Source organism: Microtus pennsylvanicus, chromosome 2 (genome assembly GCF_037038515.1).
Source record: "Microtus pennsylvanicus isolate mMicPen1 chromosome 2, mMicPen1.hap1, whole genome shotgun sequence".
Taxonomy (NCBI): domain Eukaryota; kingdom Metazoa; phylum Chordata; class Mammalia; order Rodentia; family Cricetidae; genus Microtus; species Microtus pennsylvanicus.
In genome coordinates, this window is record NC_134580.1 from 30,726,880 (window position 1) to 30,744,204 (window position 17,325).

At 44.8% G+C, this 17,325-nt stretch overlaps 1 protein-coding gene and 1 pseudogene across 1 annotated transcript in view; one reads left to right on the forward strand and one right to left on the reverse strand.

Moving 5' to 3' along the window:
- Positions 1-2,834, forward strand: part of LOC142843396 (electroneutral sodium bicarbonate exchanger 1-like) — a 37,077-nt gene extending 34,243 nt beyond the window's left edge. Inside the window, exons 9-11 of the mRNA XM_075960696.1 lie at positions 416-573; positions 1,365-1,452; positions 2,478-2,834. Of these exons, the coding sequence (XP_075816811.1) occupies positions 416-573; positions 1,365-1,452; positions 2,478-2,762 (531 nt within the window). The 3' untranslated portion in view covers positions 2,763-2,834. The remainder of the gene's footprint in view (positions 1-415; positions 574-1,364; positions 1,453-2,477) is intronic.
- Positions 2,835-5,043: 2,209 nt separating this feature from the next.
- Positions 5,044-17,274, reverse strand: LOC142844166 (ribonucleoprotein PTB-binding 1 pseudogene; annotated as a pseudogene).
- Between the last annotated feature and the right edge of the window lie 51 nt (positions 17,275-17,325).

Sequence of the window (17,325 nt, forward strand, 5' to 3'; positions counted from 1 at the left end):
GAAACCCACACAGTGGTGGAGGAACTGATTTTCACAAGGTGTTCTCTGGCTTCCATACATGGACTGCAGCCTGTGTAGACACACACACATACAACACCTAAACACACACCCCACACACTAAATTACATATAGTTTATATGTGCTATAAATGATAAATGTGTGTGTGTGTACACACTCATGCGTGTATTCTATACTCCGTAGTTGTAGTCAGAATTCTCTCCCTGAATCTTAATCTCTTCCCCTTTTTTTTAAAATAGTGGACTGATCTGATCTATGATCGCTCCATTCAGGGTTTTTATAAAAATCAAATAAAACAGTGAGGAACTCTTCTGTAACCTTGAGTGATACTTGAAGAGAATGATTGCCAGCGAAGCCGATGGCTCCTAAATTCTCAAAGGCTCCTGTGTACTTTCAGGTGGACCTTCATTTCATGAAAAAAATTCCCACTGGGGCAGAGGCCTCCAATGTCTTGGTTGGAGAGGTGGACACTCTGGACCGTCCCATCGTCGCCTTTGTGAGGCTCTCCCCAGCTGTGCTCCTCTCGGGCCTGACAGAAGTGCCCATCCCAACAAGGTACCTGGGTCCTGCCCCGAGCTGAGTGACCTGTGTGAGCACTGGCGCTAGCAGCTAGTTAGTACCAGAAGTTAGGGTGGGCCGTTCGGAGAGAGTGTTTAAAATTCCTTGGTGAGCTATGAAAGTGGGGGTGAAGGGAGGATGAGGGGTGGGGGGGAGTGAGTTCTAAGTTTTAAGGCTGTGACCATGAGTACTGTTGGCCTTGGAAGAAGAGCCCAGGAGAACAGGGAAAGAGCACAGCAAGGTCCAGTGGATTGTCACACCAGGAGGCCTTCGTCTCCAGGGAACTGTCTCTAGGGAAAGGTACTGATGTCTTTCCACAGTGCTGGCAGGACTTGGCTATTTGTGTGCCCCAAGGTGGTGACGTGGTGATTCAGAGCCCCACTGATTATAGAGAGTGCACAGATGTCCAGAACACAATTCACGCTCCTCTCCAGGACTTGGTCATTTCAACTTCTTATCCTTCCCTTTCTCTGTCATTTTCTTAATAGAACAATGGATGGGGATTAGATAACCTTGAATTTACACAGCGGTGCAGTGTTTTGAAAAGACATCCTTTCTATGGCTAGGAACTGTGTCTATGGTAACGCTAAGAAGCCCAGCCAGCCACGTTATTGAATGATGTCTTATTAATAGCTCTGAATGGCGCCTGGCCATAGCAGGCTGATGTTCTTCTTGAAGGCGGTGATGGTCTCTGTGTGGTAGTCGGGGCGAGGTTTGCTATTTAGAGTGGATAAGATGTCCCTCTCCTTCTTTATTTATGTAGCTCCCTCTTTTGTGTGTTTTGGCAGATTTTTGTTTATCTTGCTGGGCCCAGTAGGAAAAGGTCAGCAGTACCACGAGATTGGCAGATCCATGGCCACCATCATGACCGATGAGGTACAGACCACTCTGCCTTCCATCCACTCATCTCGTAATTAGTGAGCATTTCTATCTCGCGGAAGCTGTGTGCGTTGTTGGGGATACGATAAGGACTGTGGCAGCATCTGCTGGGAAGCATCCGGGACTTCTCTAGGAGCCATTCAAAGAGAACCACACCCTCTGGGAGACTTTCCTTGCAGTTCCATTGCTTGTTTGTTTATAGACAGGTTCTTAGTAGCCCAGGTTGGCCTTGAACACCTAGTGCTGGGATTATAAGCATGTACCACTATGGCCACTTAACTCTCCCTTTTTTAAGTAATCCAAGATGCAAAGACATCATTTTCTGGGAGAATTATTATTGCCAAGTAAAATGTGTCAACTCATATTTAATGTAGCTCATGAAGCCTGAGTTAACTTTCTAGAGAATATAGTTAATTAAATATGTTGAACTTATTTGTATAAAGAAATACTCCTGTTCCCTGGAAAGAGAGGTTTGCATAAGGTCAGGCTGTGCCCTCGGGCAGTGTCATGTGGAGGTGTCATGGTCACTCTGTACCTGGTGAGGGCTGCTGTGCAGTGGTTCCAAGGCACACATCTGTGCGCTAAGTTCATGTATGGCTGTCCAAGGCACACATCTGTGCGCTAAGTTCATGTGTGATCTCTCTCTGGTCCTTTCACAGATGACCTCCATTAGCAAGACTGTCTATTTTCAGACGTGACTAAGAGAATTTCTGTGTCCTTTCTCCTGTGGAGACAATAAAATGACTTTAAGTGGTGTCTTATCTCCTTGACACAGGGTCTCACTCCGTGAGCCCACCTGGCCTTCCACTTGAGGTGCCCTCCTGCTGTGGTCTGGGGTGTGCCTGGATTCACGGGCACAGGCACCTCCGCACTCTGCGTTAGGTTCCTTTAAGCACTAAGTTTTATGTCTTAGATATCCATGCCAGAGATAAAAATCAAGAGGCTGTATCCATTTCTCAGTGGATATCGTTGCAAACACAGTAATGTTGAGTTTTCCTAAGGTGTTTTCCTCCCTTCTGTAGATTTTTCATGATGTGGCATATAAAGCCAAGGAGCGAGATGACCTTCTGGCCGGGATAGATGAGTTCCTGGACCAGGTGACTGTGCTCCCTCCAGGGGAGTGGGACCCATCCATTAGAATTGAGCCACCCAAAAATGTCCCTTCCCAGGTAACGTATGCATATAAGCTATTTGTGGCTGCTGTTCTTTCCACAGACAAGCAAAAGTTATGTCTGTTTATGCCAAATATACCAAGACTTGTCCCTGTTTGGGAGCTCTTGAATGTCAGACTAGGAATAAAAGACTAATCTGTAATAACAGGTAGGCCCTGATGTGATGAGATATCATTGTCTTTTGTTTTGTTGTTGTTGTTTTCTTTTGGTTTTGAGACAGGGTTTCTCTGTAGCTTTGGAGCCTGTCCTGGAACTAGTTCTTGTAGAACAGGCTGGCTTCGAACTCACAGAGATCCATCTGCCTCTGCCTCCCAAGTGCTGGGTTTAAAGGAGTGTGCCAACCCTGCCCGGCTAAAATATCATTGTTAACTGGGAATGGAGTTCTCGCCACATTGGGAAGGACTGATCTAGAGTGAAGGAGGGGAGAGGGAAAGTATTTCCTGGAAATACATTGTATACAAAATATTCAAGTTAAAAAAAAAAACATGGTATAATGAAAGAACAAATAGGTTTCTAGTGGTTCTCTGACATACCGAGGATGGGAAGAGAGCTTCTGTATGTACCAGATGAGGACAGACATTTTTATCCATGTAAATTTGGCCTTCCCAGATGCCCGCCCCTGCTCTTGTCTCTAGTTTACAGAATTGACTGATCTAGGGTAATATTTTAAAGGTCGGTGAGACAGGGATGCAGACCTGAAACTGAGGCTGAAACCCATGTGATGCCCTATGCGTTAATCTCACCAGCTGGGAGACAGACAGAAGGATTATAAATGCAAAGCCAGCCCGAGTTACATACCAAGTTCCATGCCTGCCTGGACTGTATAGTAAGATCCTGGCTCCACAAAACAAAACAACAAGGATTATTTGAATATGGCAGCACATGCCTTTAATCCCAGAACTCAGAAGCAAGAGATCTTTGTGGGTTCAAGATCAGTGTATATATGGAGTTTCAGGACTACAGAAAGACCCTGTCAAAGCAATGACAAAAAACAAAATTAATAATTGATTGAGGGAAGAAAAGGGAGAAGGAGGTAAAGACATCACGCACTAGTTGAGTACATGTACACACACATGACCACACATGTTACATACATACACACACACACACAAGCTGGGGTGGTGGCACATGTCTATACTTGAGTTCTTCCCAAGGTCCTGCACATATGATGTCCCTACTGCAAAAACAAATAGATACGTAAATAAAAGAAAAGATTTAAAGTAAGGACAGTTAAATCCACTACATTATGGAATAATATGGATCTGGGAAGAGGAATAAAAATTTCTTAGCCAGCCTCGGTGGCACATGCCTGTAACTCTAACACCTGAGAGGCAGAGACAGGAAGATCAGAAGTTCAAGGTCATCCTCAGTTAAATATTGAATTTGAGGTCAATTTGGGTTTCAAGAAATCATCTCTCGAAAATGAATAAAACCTTGCAGTAATAGCCTCAGTTATTAAGTAGACACACCTGGGAAGACAGAACCTCAAAGAGTTGCCTTCACCAGATTGGCCTGCAGACATGACTACAGGGTGTGTTCTTCATTGTTAATTCATGCAGGGGAGCCTAGTCTCATTATGGTGGATAATGTGATCCAGGGGCAGGTGGTTTTGTTGTACAAGGAAGGTAGAAAGGCAGAGAGACAAAGCCAGTAAGCAGCCTCATCCATGGTCTCTGCTTCAGTTCCTGCCTCCAGCTTTGAACCTCAGCTTTCCTCATTGATGGATGGTGAAGTGTAGTAAAGAACAAACCCCAGTCTCCCCGAGTTGGTATCAGTCATGGCGTTTATCACAGCAGTGGAAACCTAACTAGGAAAGACCCAAAATGTGACTAGACCTCTGAGCCATTTCAGTCCCTTGGGGGAGCCTCCCATTGACTATCACAACAAAGACCAGTATTTCCTGAGGATCTAATTCTCTACAGTGGTGCAACCACCCTAGAAGATTCCAGCCAGGGCTTGTTAAGATTAACCCCTTCTGGTCCTGACTGAAGGCAGGTTTTGCTGTGAGGCCACTCTACCTTGAGACCAAAGCAGGCTTGGTCCCAGCCATCCATCCCAGAAGGCTGTTCACATCACCCCTGAGAGATAAGCAGGGTCAAAGCACTGACAAGAGTCAAAGGTCACCTTCCAGAGTAGATCTAGAGCTGTGAGTGGCTCTAACAGATGTGATAACTCAAATAGACTCAACAGACATCGATAAAACATTCCATCCAAACAGAAAAGAAAATACCTTCTTCTCAGCACCTCATGGAACCTTCTCAAAAATTGAGCACATACTGGGTAACAAAGCAAACCTCAACAGACACAAAACATTTGAAACACCCCATGCATCTTATCAGATCTCCATGGCTTAAAATTAGAATTCAACAGCAATGCTAATTCCAGAGCCCACAAACACATGCAAATTAAACAATGCTCACCAGCCCCGGGTCTCCTTGCCTTCCAGGTTGCTGGATGAAAGCAGGCTATGTAGATTCAGGTAGGGGTTCAGGGAGATGCGGTAGTCCTTTTGGGGGCTCAACCAACATTGACACCCCAGGGGTGGTTGGCAGGGGCACATTGTCCTTCAGGAGGCCTCTAACAAAGACTGGGGCCTCAGAGTCCCACAGGGGCTGGGTGTGGAATGAGCTGGGATGCTGGGGAATGCAGACTCATGGGCTCCCGGTCTCCCCAGAAGGGCCCAGCAGTGGTGGTAGTAAGGGATTGTGGCTTCCCTCAGCAGGTTTCAGTCCCAGAGCCAGCATCACCATCTGAAGACACCTCCCAAGGAGGGAATTGACAGGTTGGGCACCTGCCTGGAGGTACCCAGAGGGGAGTCTCCCAGGATCTCAGGTTTCTTCTGACTCTGGGTGTGCAGGGCTAACTGGAGCAGGGCAGTGGACAGGGTAGGTCCGCTGAGCCGTAGCATGGAGTGGGCACACCCAAAAGGCCCTGCTGGCCACTGGCACTTCATGCAGCAGAGGATTGAGCAGCAGTTGGAGGGAGGTAGATGGGCCCAGATTGTCCAACAGCTGCAGGATGTTTGGCTCAGGCGGGAGTCCCTTGCCTCGATTGGGAGCTGTGGCATGGGCAGCAATGAGTGCTGTCAGCATGCTGTGGCCAGTAGAACCTAGAGCAAAGAAGGACACACGAAGGTGACTGCCACCCAGGTCTAGGCTACCTGCCCTCTGGTTCTGCAGCCTCTGCCATCTCTGCTGTCTCATACTCCAGTACTGCAAAGCCCCTCAGCTGCCCACCCTTGCCACATGGCAGGTGAAAGAAGGTGGGCATATCGACCGCGGACAGTGCCTGGCGCAGGGCATCCACATCATTGAAGCCAGGTGGCAGATGGTCCACACAGAGGCACCGGGAGTGCAACAAGGCAGGAGACAGCGGCCCAGCATCTGTGCAATCCACATACAGTGTTTGGGGGCTCAGTGGTTTGCACAGTAAATCAGCCTTGCCCTGGCAGCCGAGCCGTTCATCATGTACTCTGCAAGCCATAGCCCTTAGAGTGGCCTGTGCGCTCGCTGTACACTACGAAGCAGCGCTCCAGGCTGCCAAAGGGCCGCACCAGCTCCTCACACTGTGCCTGGGTCAGGCAGGGCGGCAGCTTGGCCACACACAACAGAGCATCTGTAGGCTGCAGCTGAACTGACAGCTCCGGCTCTCGAAGCCGGCTCTGGTGGAAGGCCTTTATGGCAGCTTAGCCTGATCCCCTTCCAGCAGGGTCACGAAAGCTGTCCCTTTGTATTTGTCCACCAACTGTCCTTGAGTTCATAGTCGCTCAGAAGATCACAATAGCCTACTTCCTGGTTGGTCAAGTCCCCCGGAAGGCCCCGGATCAGTATCATGGCAGCGGTTATGGATCTGGCACTCAGTAGTTCCAGGCGCTTCCGGATCTCTTCCGGTTCCAAGGACAGCAGCTCCTGTTCAGGTGCTCATCGATAGGCGGTCCACAAAGTTTCCCCTTTGGCCTCTGCCTCCAAGTTGACCAGCGGCCAGTGAGTCAAGAACTTTAAATCTTTGAAGGAAGAATTTGAAGAAGACACTAGAAGATGGAAAGATGTCCCATGCTCTCGGGTAGGCAGAATTAACGTAGTCAAAATGGCAATCTTACCAAAACCAATCTACATACTCAAAGCCACGTGTATCAATATCCCAGCAAAATTCTTCACAGACCTCAAAAGAACAATACTCAACCTCATATGGAAAAGCAAAAAGTCCAGGATAACCAAAAGAATCCTGTACAATAAAGGAACTTCTGAAGGCCTCACAATCCCTGACTCAAACTCTACTACAGAGCTACAATACTGAAACCGTCTGGTATTGCCATAAGAGCACACAGGAGGACCAATGGAACTGAATCAAAGAATGGATATCAATCCACACACCTACAAACACCTGATATTTGACAAAGAAGTAAAATATATAAAATATTAAAAAAGAAAGCATATTCAACAAATGGTGCTGGTATAACTGAATATCAATATGTCGAGGAATGAAATAGGTCCAACTATCGCCATGCACAAAGCACAAATCCAGAAGGATCAAAGATCTCAACATGACACCAATCACACTGAACCTCATGGAAGAAAAAGTGGGAAATACAGACATTCCAGTAAAAAATGTGGTATGGACCTAAACAGAGAACTCTCAACAAATGAATCTAAAATGGCTGAAAGACAATTAAGGAAATGGTCACATCCTTAGCCTTCAGAGAAATGCATATGTAAATAACTCTGATATAACATCTTATGCCTGTCAGAATGGCCAAGATCAAAACACCAATGACAGCATATTCTGGAGAGGATATATGGTGGGGTAAATGGTACACTCCTGCATTGCTGGTAGGAATGAAAGCTGATACTGCCACTTTGAGCATCAGTATGGTGATTTTTCCAAAAATTAGGAAACAACCTTCCTCAAGACCCAGCAATACCACTTTTGGATATATATATCCAGTGGATGAGCAATCATACCACAAGGGCATGTGCTCAACTATGTTCATACCAGTATTGTTTTTCGTAGCCAGAACCTGGAAACAACCTAAATGCCCCTCGACTGAAAAATACATAAAGAAAATGTGGTACATTTACACAATGGAATACTACACAGCAAAAAAAAAATAATGACATCTTGAAATTTGCAGGCAAATGGATGGATGTAGAAAGCATCATATTGAAGGAGGTAACCCAGACCCAGAAAGACAAATATCATGCACTCCCTCATGAGTGGACATAAAGCAAAGAAAACCCATCCAATCATTCACAACCCAAAGAACCTGGACAACAAAGAGGACCCTAAGAGTGACACACAGGGATCTAATGGACATGGCAAGTAGGAAAAGACAACTCCTGAGTAAACTGTGAGCATGGGGGTCATAGGAGAGGGTAGAGGGGAGGGGGATGATGGGAGGGGAGGGGAGAAAATTATATCTCACTAAAAACGATAAATGATTGAAAAAAGTAGAACTGGGAGTGGATAGCTGATCTTGTGGTTTGGTCTAGGGTTCGACTGCAGGACAAACAGGCAGTGGAGACATTTGTAGAAGGTGGTGTGTGGCAGTGAGGGACTGGAGGTCAGACGGTGACAACAATGAGAGCCTTAGCAGTAGCAGATGGCTTAATGCAGGTGGCAATGGATGGTATTTCTGAGGCATGAGATCATAAAGACCTGGAACTAAGACAGCACCAACTGTACCAGGGTTTAGAATCCACATAGACAGAGACACAAAACAGAATTTAAATCATCAAAGTAGCCATGAGAGCTAAAGGAGTCTAAAAACACTCAGAAAAGTTACTTGGGAGTTGCCCTAGCTCCGAGGTCTGCTCTAAATTTTTCATTTGCATTCTCAACTATTTTGGTGGTTATTTGGTTTATTTTGGGAGGATTTCCCCCTCTACTTCCCCTAAAATATTGGCCCAGAACATCCGGTTTCATTGAAGAAACCACATGTGCCTCCCCTTTAAGGGGTGTGGATTCCGGGACCACTGATAGATTTTTTTTCCTCTGATCACTTTGAACATATCAACACACTGCCTGCTGGGGTCCTAGTTTTCTGTCTGGTAGGAAATTGGATGAGGAGCTTATGGAGAAAATGTGATAAAGTCTATTCTTCTCAGCCCCGTAGAAGTTAGTCACTTGCCCTGGGGTGTCCTTGGAAACAGAGCATTCCCACAGCATCCCATAGTCAATCAGAGGCTACCATGTTACTCTGATCAATCTGAGTCTACTACAAAAGGAATTGATTGCTTTGAGGATGGATGTGATGGGTTCCATGAGCCAAAAGTCATGACAGTATGTTAGGGTCTGTGAGAAGTGGACCATGCTCCCCATCCACTAATAGATGGGTGTCAGTGTGTGCCAGGTGGAAATGTCAACTTGACACACGCTGGAGTAATCTGAGGAAGAAGGAACTTAACTATCTAATAAGTAAGTCTATGGGGAATTTCAATCAGTGTCTGATGTCCCTGGGTTGGAGGTCATGGGTGTATCTATAAAATAAGCTGTCTTAGAGAGGAAAGGAGAGCAAGTCAGTAAGTGGCTTTACTCCATGGTACCTGCTTTGGTTCCTGCCTCGAGGTTCTGGTCTTGACTTCCTGCCCTGACTTCCACTCATGGTAGCTTCTGATAGGAAAGTGAAAGGGAAGTAAACCTTCCTTCCTCAAATTGTTTTTGGTCATGATGTTTCTTCACAGGAAGAGAAAGCAAGTATATTTACCTGCTCAGCAGGTCCAGTTATTCCAGGGTCTAGAGAGGTGCTACCTGAAAGAACATGGGCGCAAGAGAAGAATGAGGCCAAGCCAAATTCTCTTGTCAAAGCCTCCATTTTTTAGCATAATGGCAGTGGCTTATATAGCCCCTGGATGAGGGACCTGAATCGGGTTGGGGGCCTTTGCCAAGGCAGCAAAGTCACTAGTCAGCACACCTGGTAAGTGGAAACATTACTTTTGTGGCTCTGCTTAACAAACAGCTCTCAAGGTAGCTAGGATGTGGGGGCTCTCTACATACATTCTTGGGACAATGGTCCCTCCTATCAAGAAAGTTGGGATTTGTGGCAGCTTTCATGAGAAAATAGCTCTCAAGATAGTGAGGCTTTCTGCAAACATTCTTAGGACAATGGTGCCTGCAATCATGTTTGGGAAAATGGCTCCTGAAAAGTATACAGTGTCCATAATGGTGAAGGACAACATCCAGAGCCTGTTATAATTCACATGATTCCAACTACTGTGATTATTAAAGTGGAAAGGGTTTCTATTAGGGCTTGGATGTGTAATACCCAAGGAAAGATCCCGTGTTTAAAATCTGACCTCTAGCATGTCGCCATGTTTCAAAGTTGGAGAACCTGGTAAATAAACCCAGAAGTAAACGGTAGGACAGGCGGTGTTGTAGAATATTAATTTAAGGTGTGTGACTTCTGTTTAGGTTGCACTTGTTGAACTATGTGAAGCTGTGATGCTTTGCCTGTCTAAAACACCTGGTAGGCTAATGAAGATTTTAATGGCCAAACGTAAGGCAGGAGAAAGGATAGGTTGGTCAGTCACACAGAGAGTATAAATGGAAGGAGAAATCGTAGAGGAAGGAACAGAGAAAGAGCAAGAGAACAAGGAGAGCAGGATGCTAGGGTAAGCTATCCAGTTATCCAGACACTGAGTAATAATCAAAGAAAGATACACAGAGTGCTTTTAAAAAAAAAAACAAAAAACTAAAAAGCCCAGAGCCAGAGGGAAAGGTGGACAAAATAATTCAAAGATAAGAAAAACTGGAAAGGAACAAGCCAAGCTAAGGCTAGGCATTGTAAGTAAGAAGAAGCTACTGTGTATAATTTAATTGGGAGCTGGGTGTCAGGTCCCCAAAAGAACAAAAGAATGAAAGAACAAACACGATGAACAAAAAAGGGAGATATAGTGAATGCTAACTGGGTGTAACCAGCCTCCCCAGGCCCCTACCTGCCAACTGACCAGGGCAGCCTTCCTGTACTTAGGGACAGAATGTGAAGAAAACCAGTGATCTAAGCCAAGCCATCATTGGTCCATTTCTTGCTCTGACCTCACAATGACAGAACCCTGTTTCTTAACTGCTCTGGCTGAGGCTGCCTCCTCTCCTTACAGTTGAGAGAGGCTCCTGACAGATCTGCAGTTGAAAGAGTGATTTAGATAGAAGTGAGCTGGTCCCACTTGGTGGATATTCATGAGCTGTTGAATCTGAACACAGTGAGTTTCCTTCTAAGGTCACAGATTTGGGGTTTAGAGGTATATGTTTCCAGGATTGAAAATAACCCTTTCTTCCTTTCTTTCTTCCTCGGTCTGGGGTATAATTGGGGCAATTTTTATCATCTGCATCAATTAGATGTTTACTCTACTTTAACCTTTAGTTTTAATATTTCTCTGGGTTCATTCCTTCATTCACCATTTTAAAACATTTGTGTACATTGACTCTACAACATGAGTATTCTCTCAGTGACATTTACCTACACGCACATGGAAAGCTTTGACCACATTCCCCTGATCTCACTGCCTCCTGCCCACCCTTTCCAAGTCCCTTGGTGTTCTCACTTAATAACTCAGTCAGGTACTTTCCAAGTCTAGGCCAAGTCATGTGGACTTTTGTCCTGAGGACTGACAGGCACACTGGATGGTGTCCTAAGGAAGGGCACAGATGGATGTCTGCCTGTGCTCTAGCAGAAAGCCTCCTACAAAGAGGTTGTCTTAGGATCTTCCTGGCAGTTCAAAGTCAGGGCTGGAGAGGGCCAGAGGTAAGAGTTAGATCCCATTTTGTGATGCTAATGATGGAACAGGGCAGCTGAAAAGGATTCAAGAACAAAAAAAGTGAAAGTCTAAAAGAACCCGTTCTTTGAGGAAGAGAGGAAGTTTCCTTGGTGGGACATAGCACACCAGGTCCCTCCACCATCTTCTGTCCTTCTGTGTGCCTGAAACTGACCTTTTGTGGGACATTTTCATTTTCTATCAGGGAGCAGGGCGATTGCAGTATTAAAGCTCATGTGTTATCAGTCACGGAGTGGTGGCAATAATCATTTGGAAGCAAAGGATCAGTTCTGCTGGCCAGAGACCTCAAGGAACACGCTTTAGAACAACACTACCTAGTGCTGGGATGTTCTGCCCAGCACTCCAGAGACCCACCCCAAATACCTGTACTTTTGGAAAAACAGGGGGACATTTTGTTGACAAGGACTGCCTTTATTTGATTATCACAAGCCTGGGCTAGAGGAAAATTCTTTCATCTCATCTTTTCTTTATTTTTCCAGACATGGAGCCTCTCAGTGTGGCTCTGGCTGTTATGGACCTTGGTTTGTAGACCAGGCTGGCCTTGTCCTCACAAAAGGCTGCAATCCAGTAACTAAGTGTATAATGTGTGCACATACGATGCCTTAGGGGTGTGAACTTTCTATTGACAGGGATCATCCTGCTTGAACTTTCGTAAACTTCCATCCAGTTTCTTTGGCTTGGTTCTGGGTGGGTCCTGTGAGGTCCATTTAAAGGGTAAATCTGTTGATTACTTAGGTGAGGTGAAGGCAGCATAGCTTCAAGAACACAAAAAGGCTGAGTGCCACCCTCCCACCTCAGGTGTTGATGTCACACTCATGACACACTTGTGTCCATTGTGATGAGGAGCGGCGGGCTGCTTTCTGCCACCCGGCTAGCTGTGCCTGAAATAATTACACAGAAACTGTATTCTTTTAAACACTGACTGGCCCATTAGTTCCAGCCTCTTATTGGCTAGCTCTTACATATTGATCTAACCCATTTCTAATAATCTGTGTAACACCACAAGGTGGCTTACCAGGAAATATCTTAACCTGTGTATGTCTGGAGTGGGAGAATCTTGGCAACTACTTGACTCAGCTTCTTCCTCCCAGCATCCTATTCTGTATACCCTGCCTTACTAATTTTCTGTCCTATTAAAGGGCCAAGATTAAATTTCATTTAACCAATGAAATCAACACAAAACAGAAGACTCTCACCCATCATTTTCCCTTTTCCTGTTTAAACAAAAAAGAAAAGCTTTCACTTTAACATAGTAAGATTACATATAACAAAACAGTTATCAATGAAGAACTACAGGTACGATATCTATTTTATTCTTTATCATAACTAAGGAAAACTATAACTATAACTATCTATCTATTCTTCAACTCCATCAAAAACTCCAGAAGGATATAATATTACCTAAGTAAATGAGAAGTAAGCAACTTACAAAATTCTAGGAATCACAGAGACATCTCGCTGCCTGGACAGTCACCCAAAGTTCCTCTGTACCATTGGGGCATCCATCTTCGGCCTACAGGCCCATAGTATCCAGAGCCATTTCCATGAAGCAGGAAATTTCAAAGGCAGGTTAGTCACTATCTGTTGTGTCCTGCAGAATGTCTCGCAGAAACTTTCATGAATCAGGAACCCTGAAAGATCATATCACCTTTAGGGAAGTCAGCAGTACTCCTTCTGTGGGTTCTTTGTGTCCAGGCCAGTTTATGCAACAGTCCAGGCAAGAGCAGTTTCTTGCCAAAATGGCTATCAAACTCCATAAGGAGCCTCTTCGATGCCCATCTTCCTCTTGAAGTAGATTGTTGCTGCCAGAAGCAGATGTGTCTCATTGTCATGAAAAGCCCTAAGTTATTAAAACATTAAATGCCATATTCTGCAGTCTTTGAAAGATATGAAAAATGTCTATCTAATTGAAATATATCTCTATATATCTAGGAAATCTAACTAACATGACTACAAATTTGACTATTGTAGATGATTATCCATTAACAACCTGTATACATTACATTTTTAAATGAACTACACAATCACAATACCTTAATCAAGATTAGAAATACATATACATATAACAAAATTGACCTTAAAATCCACAAAATGCAAATTATTCATATCTCTATCAGTCCATGCCCTGTGTCTCACAGCCAAGGTTACTTTTGAAGCACTGGGGCCCTCAATCATGTACAAGACAAAAGCAGTCCTTGCTCTTCTGTTTGCTTTTGCTTTTTGGTTTGGTAAGAGAGGGTCTCCTGTAGCACAGGCTGGCCTCAAGGCCACTGTGTAGCCAAAGCTGACCTGAACTCCAGGTCCTCTGCCTCAACTTTCCTAGCTTTAATAATTGCCATGTGCCCGGCCACAGTGGTGCACGCCTAGAATCCCAGCAATCGGTAGGCAGAGGCAGCTGAACCTCTGTGACTTTGAGGCCAGCCTGGTCTACAGAGTGAATTCCAGGACAGCCATGATTGTTAAACAGAGAAACCTGCCCTGACAAACTAATAAAAAAAGCCAAGTGCTCACTTTTATGAGACTTTTCTTGCTTTTCTGTCAGTTTAATGGCCTAACCTGAATCATCCTGTATTTTAATTACTTTCTTCTCCCCAGGGCCTGACATTCAACACCTCACCACATAGGCTGAGGCCTAGCCGGATTTCTGGTCCTGCTGGTACCAGCTTGGCCACAGTCACCAAATGTAAGTTTTAACTAAGCCTCTTTTCTTCTATTTACCAATAAAGACTTGGGAGTCAGAGCCAGGCGATGGTGGCGCATGCCTTTAATCCCAGCACTAGGGAGGCAGAGGGAGGCGGATCTCTGTGAGTTCGAGGCCAGCCTGGTCTACAAGAGCTAGTTCCAGGACGGGAACCGAAAGCTTCAGAGAAACCCTGTCTCGAAAAAATCCAAAAAAAAAAAAAAACACAAAAAAACTTGGGACTCAGATGTTGGGGTGATAACCTGCTAGCTAAGAGTGGCCAAGATGCAACGAATCTACTTTCCTATTTGGACAGAGACCCAGCAAGAAAAGCATCTCTTCACTCATCCCAAACTAAAAAGACCCCGAATAGCTAAGTGCTTGCCTACACCATCCTGTGCATCCCTCTCTTCCTATATTGCTGGCTACTTTGTTCTTCCTTGGCTAATTCTTGTCAACTTGTTGCTCACTCCACTCCCTGAGTTTTTTTGTTTTTCTTTTCTTTTCTTTCTTTATTTCAGTTTGTTGAGACAGATGGATAGACACGCCTTGCAGAGTGAGGTTGGATATTTATTTAGTGGATATGGAGGGAAGGGGAAAGAGGAGAGGAGCAGAGAGGCAGAGAGAGACAGAAACAGAAGAGGGAAGAGGAGTAGTACTGAGAATGGAGCAAGGCAGAAGCTGCGTCTTCGGGAGGAGAGATGGGAAAAGCCCCATTCCCCTGATCTCACTGCCTCCTGCCCACCCCTCCCAAGTCCCTTCATGTTCTCATTTTTTCACTCAGCCGTTCTGTACTTGGTGACAGAAGGGGAAGAAAACCCGTGAGCTGTGAAAAGCCACCATTTGTCCTTTTCTTGCTCTGACCTCACAATGCCAGCGCCTGTGCCATCACATCACTGGCTGAGGTTGCCTCCTCTCCTTACAGTGCAAGCGGGTTCGTGAGGTGGAAAGTGGTTGGAGCTCTGTGCTGGTGAAAGAGACTACTGGACTTTCAAGAGCTGCTGGACTCCAACATAGTAAGTTTCCCTTCAGCTTTGTTGCCTTTGATTGTTGTTGTTGTTGTTGTCTGTGTATTTATTCATTTTCTGGCTTGATTTATGAGCTTACTTTTTCATGTTTTTTTTTTTTACTCTGTTTATTTTGTGAGTGTATGGGAGGAGAATTCAAGACAGAAATTCTCTGTGTAGCTATGGCCTTCCTGGAACTTAGTCTGTAGATATGGCTGGCCTCAAACTAAAAGATTACCTGCTTTGCCTTCTGAGTGTTGGGATTAAGGGCATGTGCCACCACAGCCCGGTAGTTTTCATATTTAAGTTGTGCATCTTGGGGTATAACTTTTAATATTATTCTTTTATGTGTATGAGTATATTGTTTTCTTTCTTTGTGTGTACCAAGAGCCTCGCACCTGTGGAGGTCACAAGAAGAAGACAGATTAGCTAGAACTCGAATAATAATTGATTGTGAGCACCATGTGTGTTGGGCCTCGAACCAGGGTTCTCTGAAAAAGCAGGAGGTGCTGTTAAACACTAACTCATCTCCCCACAACCTCTGTCTTTAGTTTTACTTCTTCATTTACTTTTGTTATGTGTTCTTTGGTCTGTTTCTCTTTTCTCATTTCAAGCCTTTCCTTGTTATGGCGTACCATATCATAGGAACAATTTAGTCCTGGCAATCGCAGGAACATCTCTAATGCATTCTGAGCACTTGATCATGTGATTAACCCACGCTGCTATGCTTTCTTCTCACACGACCTCCTCCACATTCCTAGGAGCCTCCTCTTATGTTGAGGACCTCCTCCTGCTCCAAAGTTCCACATATGAGAGAAGAAAAGTGACACATTTGAAGGACTGGCTTTTCCCATGTAGAGCGATCTTCTCTGGTGACAACCATGTTCTTGAGAGCTCCACAGTTTCATCCTTCTCTGTGGCCGTCCTTCTGTATGACTGTGGCACTCTTGCCCTTAATTCTGTTTCAGTGTTGTGTTGTCAGGCTAAATGCGTAGAGCTATCCTCGCAAGGATCCTTGGGAGCATATTTTAACCGTGAAGTATGGCCTGACTTATGTGAATTTGGTGAAAAGTATTAAGCAGTATTATTAAGGACTTTACATCTATGTTCATCATGGAAATAGCCTCTATTATTCTTCATTGTGTTTTCCTGCTTTGGGCATGAATGAGTTTGGAATACTAAGGACCTTTCTATTTTATGGAGTATTGAGGAACACTGACATTTGTTTTCAAGAGATTGGGAGGATTCATCAGTAGGTTTGCCTGCTCCTGGGCTTTCCTATGCAGATTCCTTCCTCATAAATATTTCAATCTTGTTCTTCATCATGTCTTCTTACTTGAATTTATATCAAGAAGTTTCTCAATTCCATCCACATTTTCCAGTCCATGAGAAGGACTCTCAAGGTTTTCAAAAACAGATTTCTTTGGGAGATGGGTTAGCCTGGAGAGACAGCCCAGCAGTTAGGAGCATGGACTCTTCTCGCAGAAGACCAGGTCTGCCTCACAGCAATCCCATGACAACATAAGTTCCTGAAGTGCCGCACCTAGGGGATCTGTTGCCGTCTTATGCCTTTCCAGGTCATAGAAAGAAAATTAATCAAAAAGACTTATATCACTTTTTAAAATTATATATAGTACATGTGAGTATACATTAAGCGAACTCAAATGTGTGTTTGTAGTATACATGTGTGTGTGTGTGTGTGTCTGTGTTTGCCCTTGCGATCGTCCACACATTTGTTTGGATGCCCTCAGAGGGCAGAGGTATAGGATCTCCTAGAACTGGAGGCAGCGATCCACCTGACCAGGGTCCTGAGAACCAAACACAGGTCCTCTGCCAGAATAGTAAACCTTCTGACCTCCTGAGCCATCTCCCCACCTAGACACTCTCTGTTTTCAGGGTGTCTGTTGTCTCCTCAACTTCTCATACATATGATTTTATTAGTATCTTGTCTCTCAATGAGTGTTCAGCTCAAGTAAGAGGATGATTCTCCTTCCCAATCAGTGGCTCGTAGCTTCTGCGACCCTTTGTTTTCTTCTCTCAGTTTCTGGGTGAATCCGGCCAACCTGACCTGTGTTATGTTCTGCTGTCCACTGCTTTGGAAGGTACTTCCTTCCCTTCCTGAGCACTACGTAGCTGGTTAGGTTGCCTGAAATATCTGTGACTCTTTTTCTCTTTGGAATGTAGGAATTCATAGTGATAAACATTCTCATTGGTGTGATTTAAACTGTTTGTTTAAAGTTCCC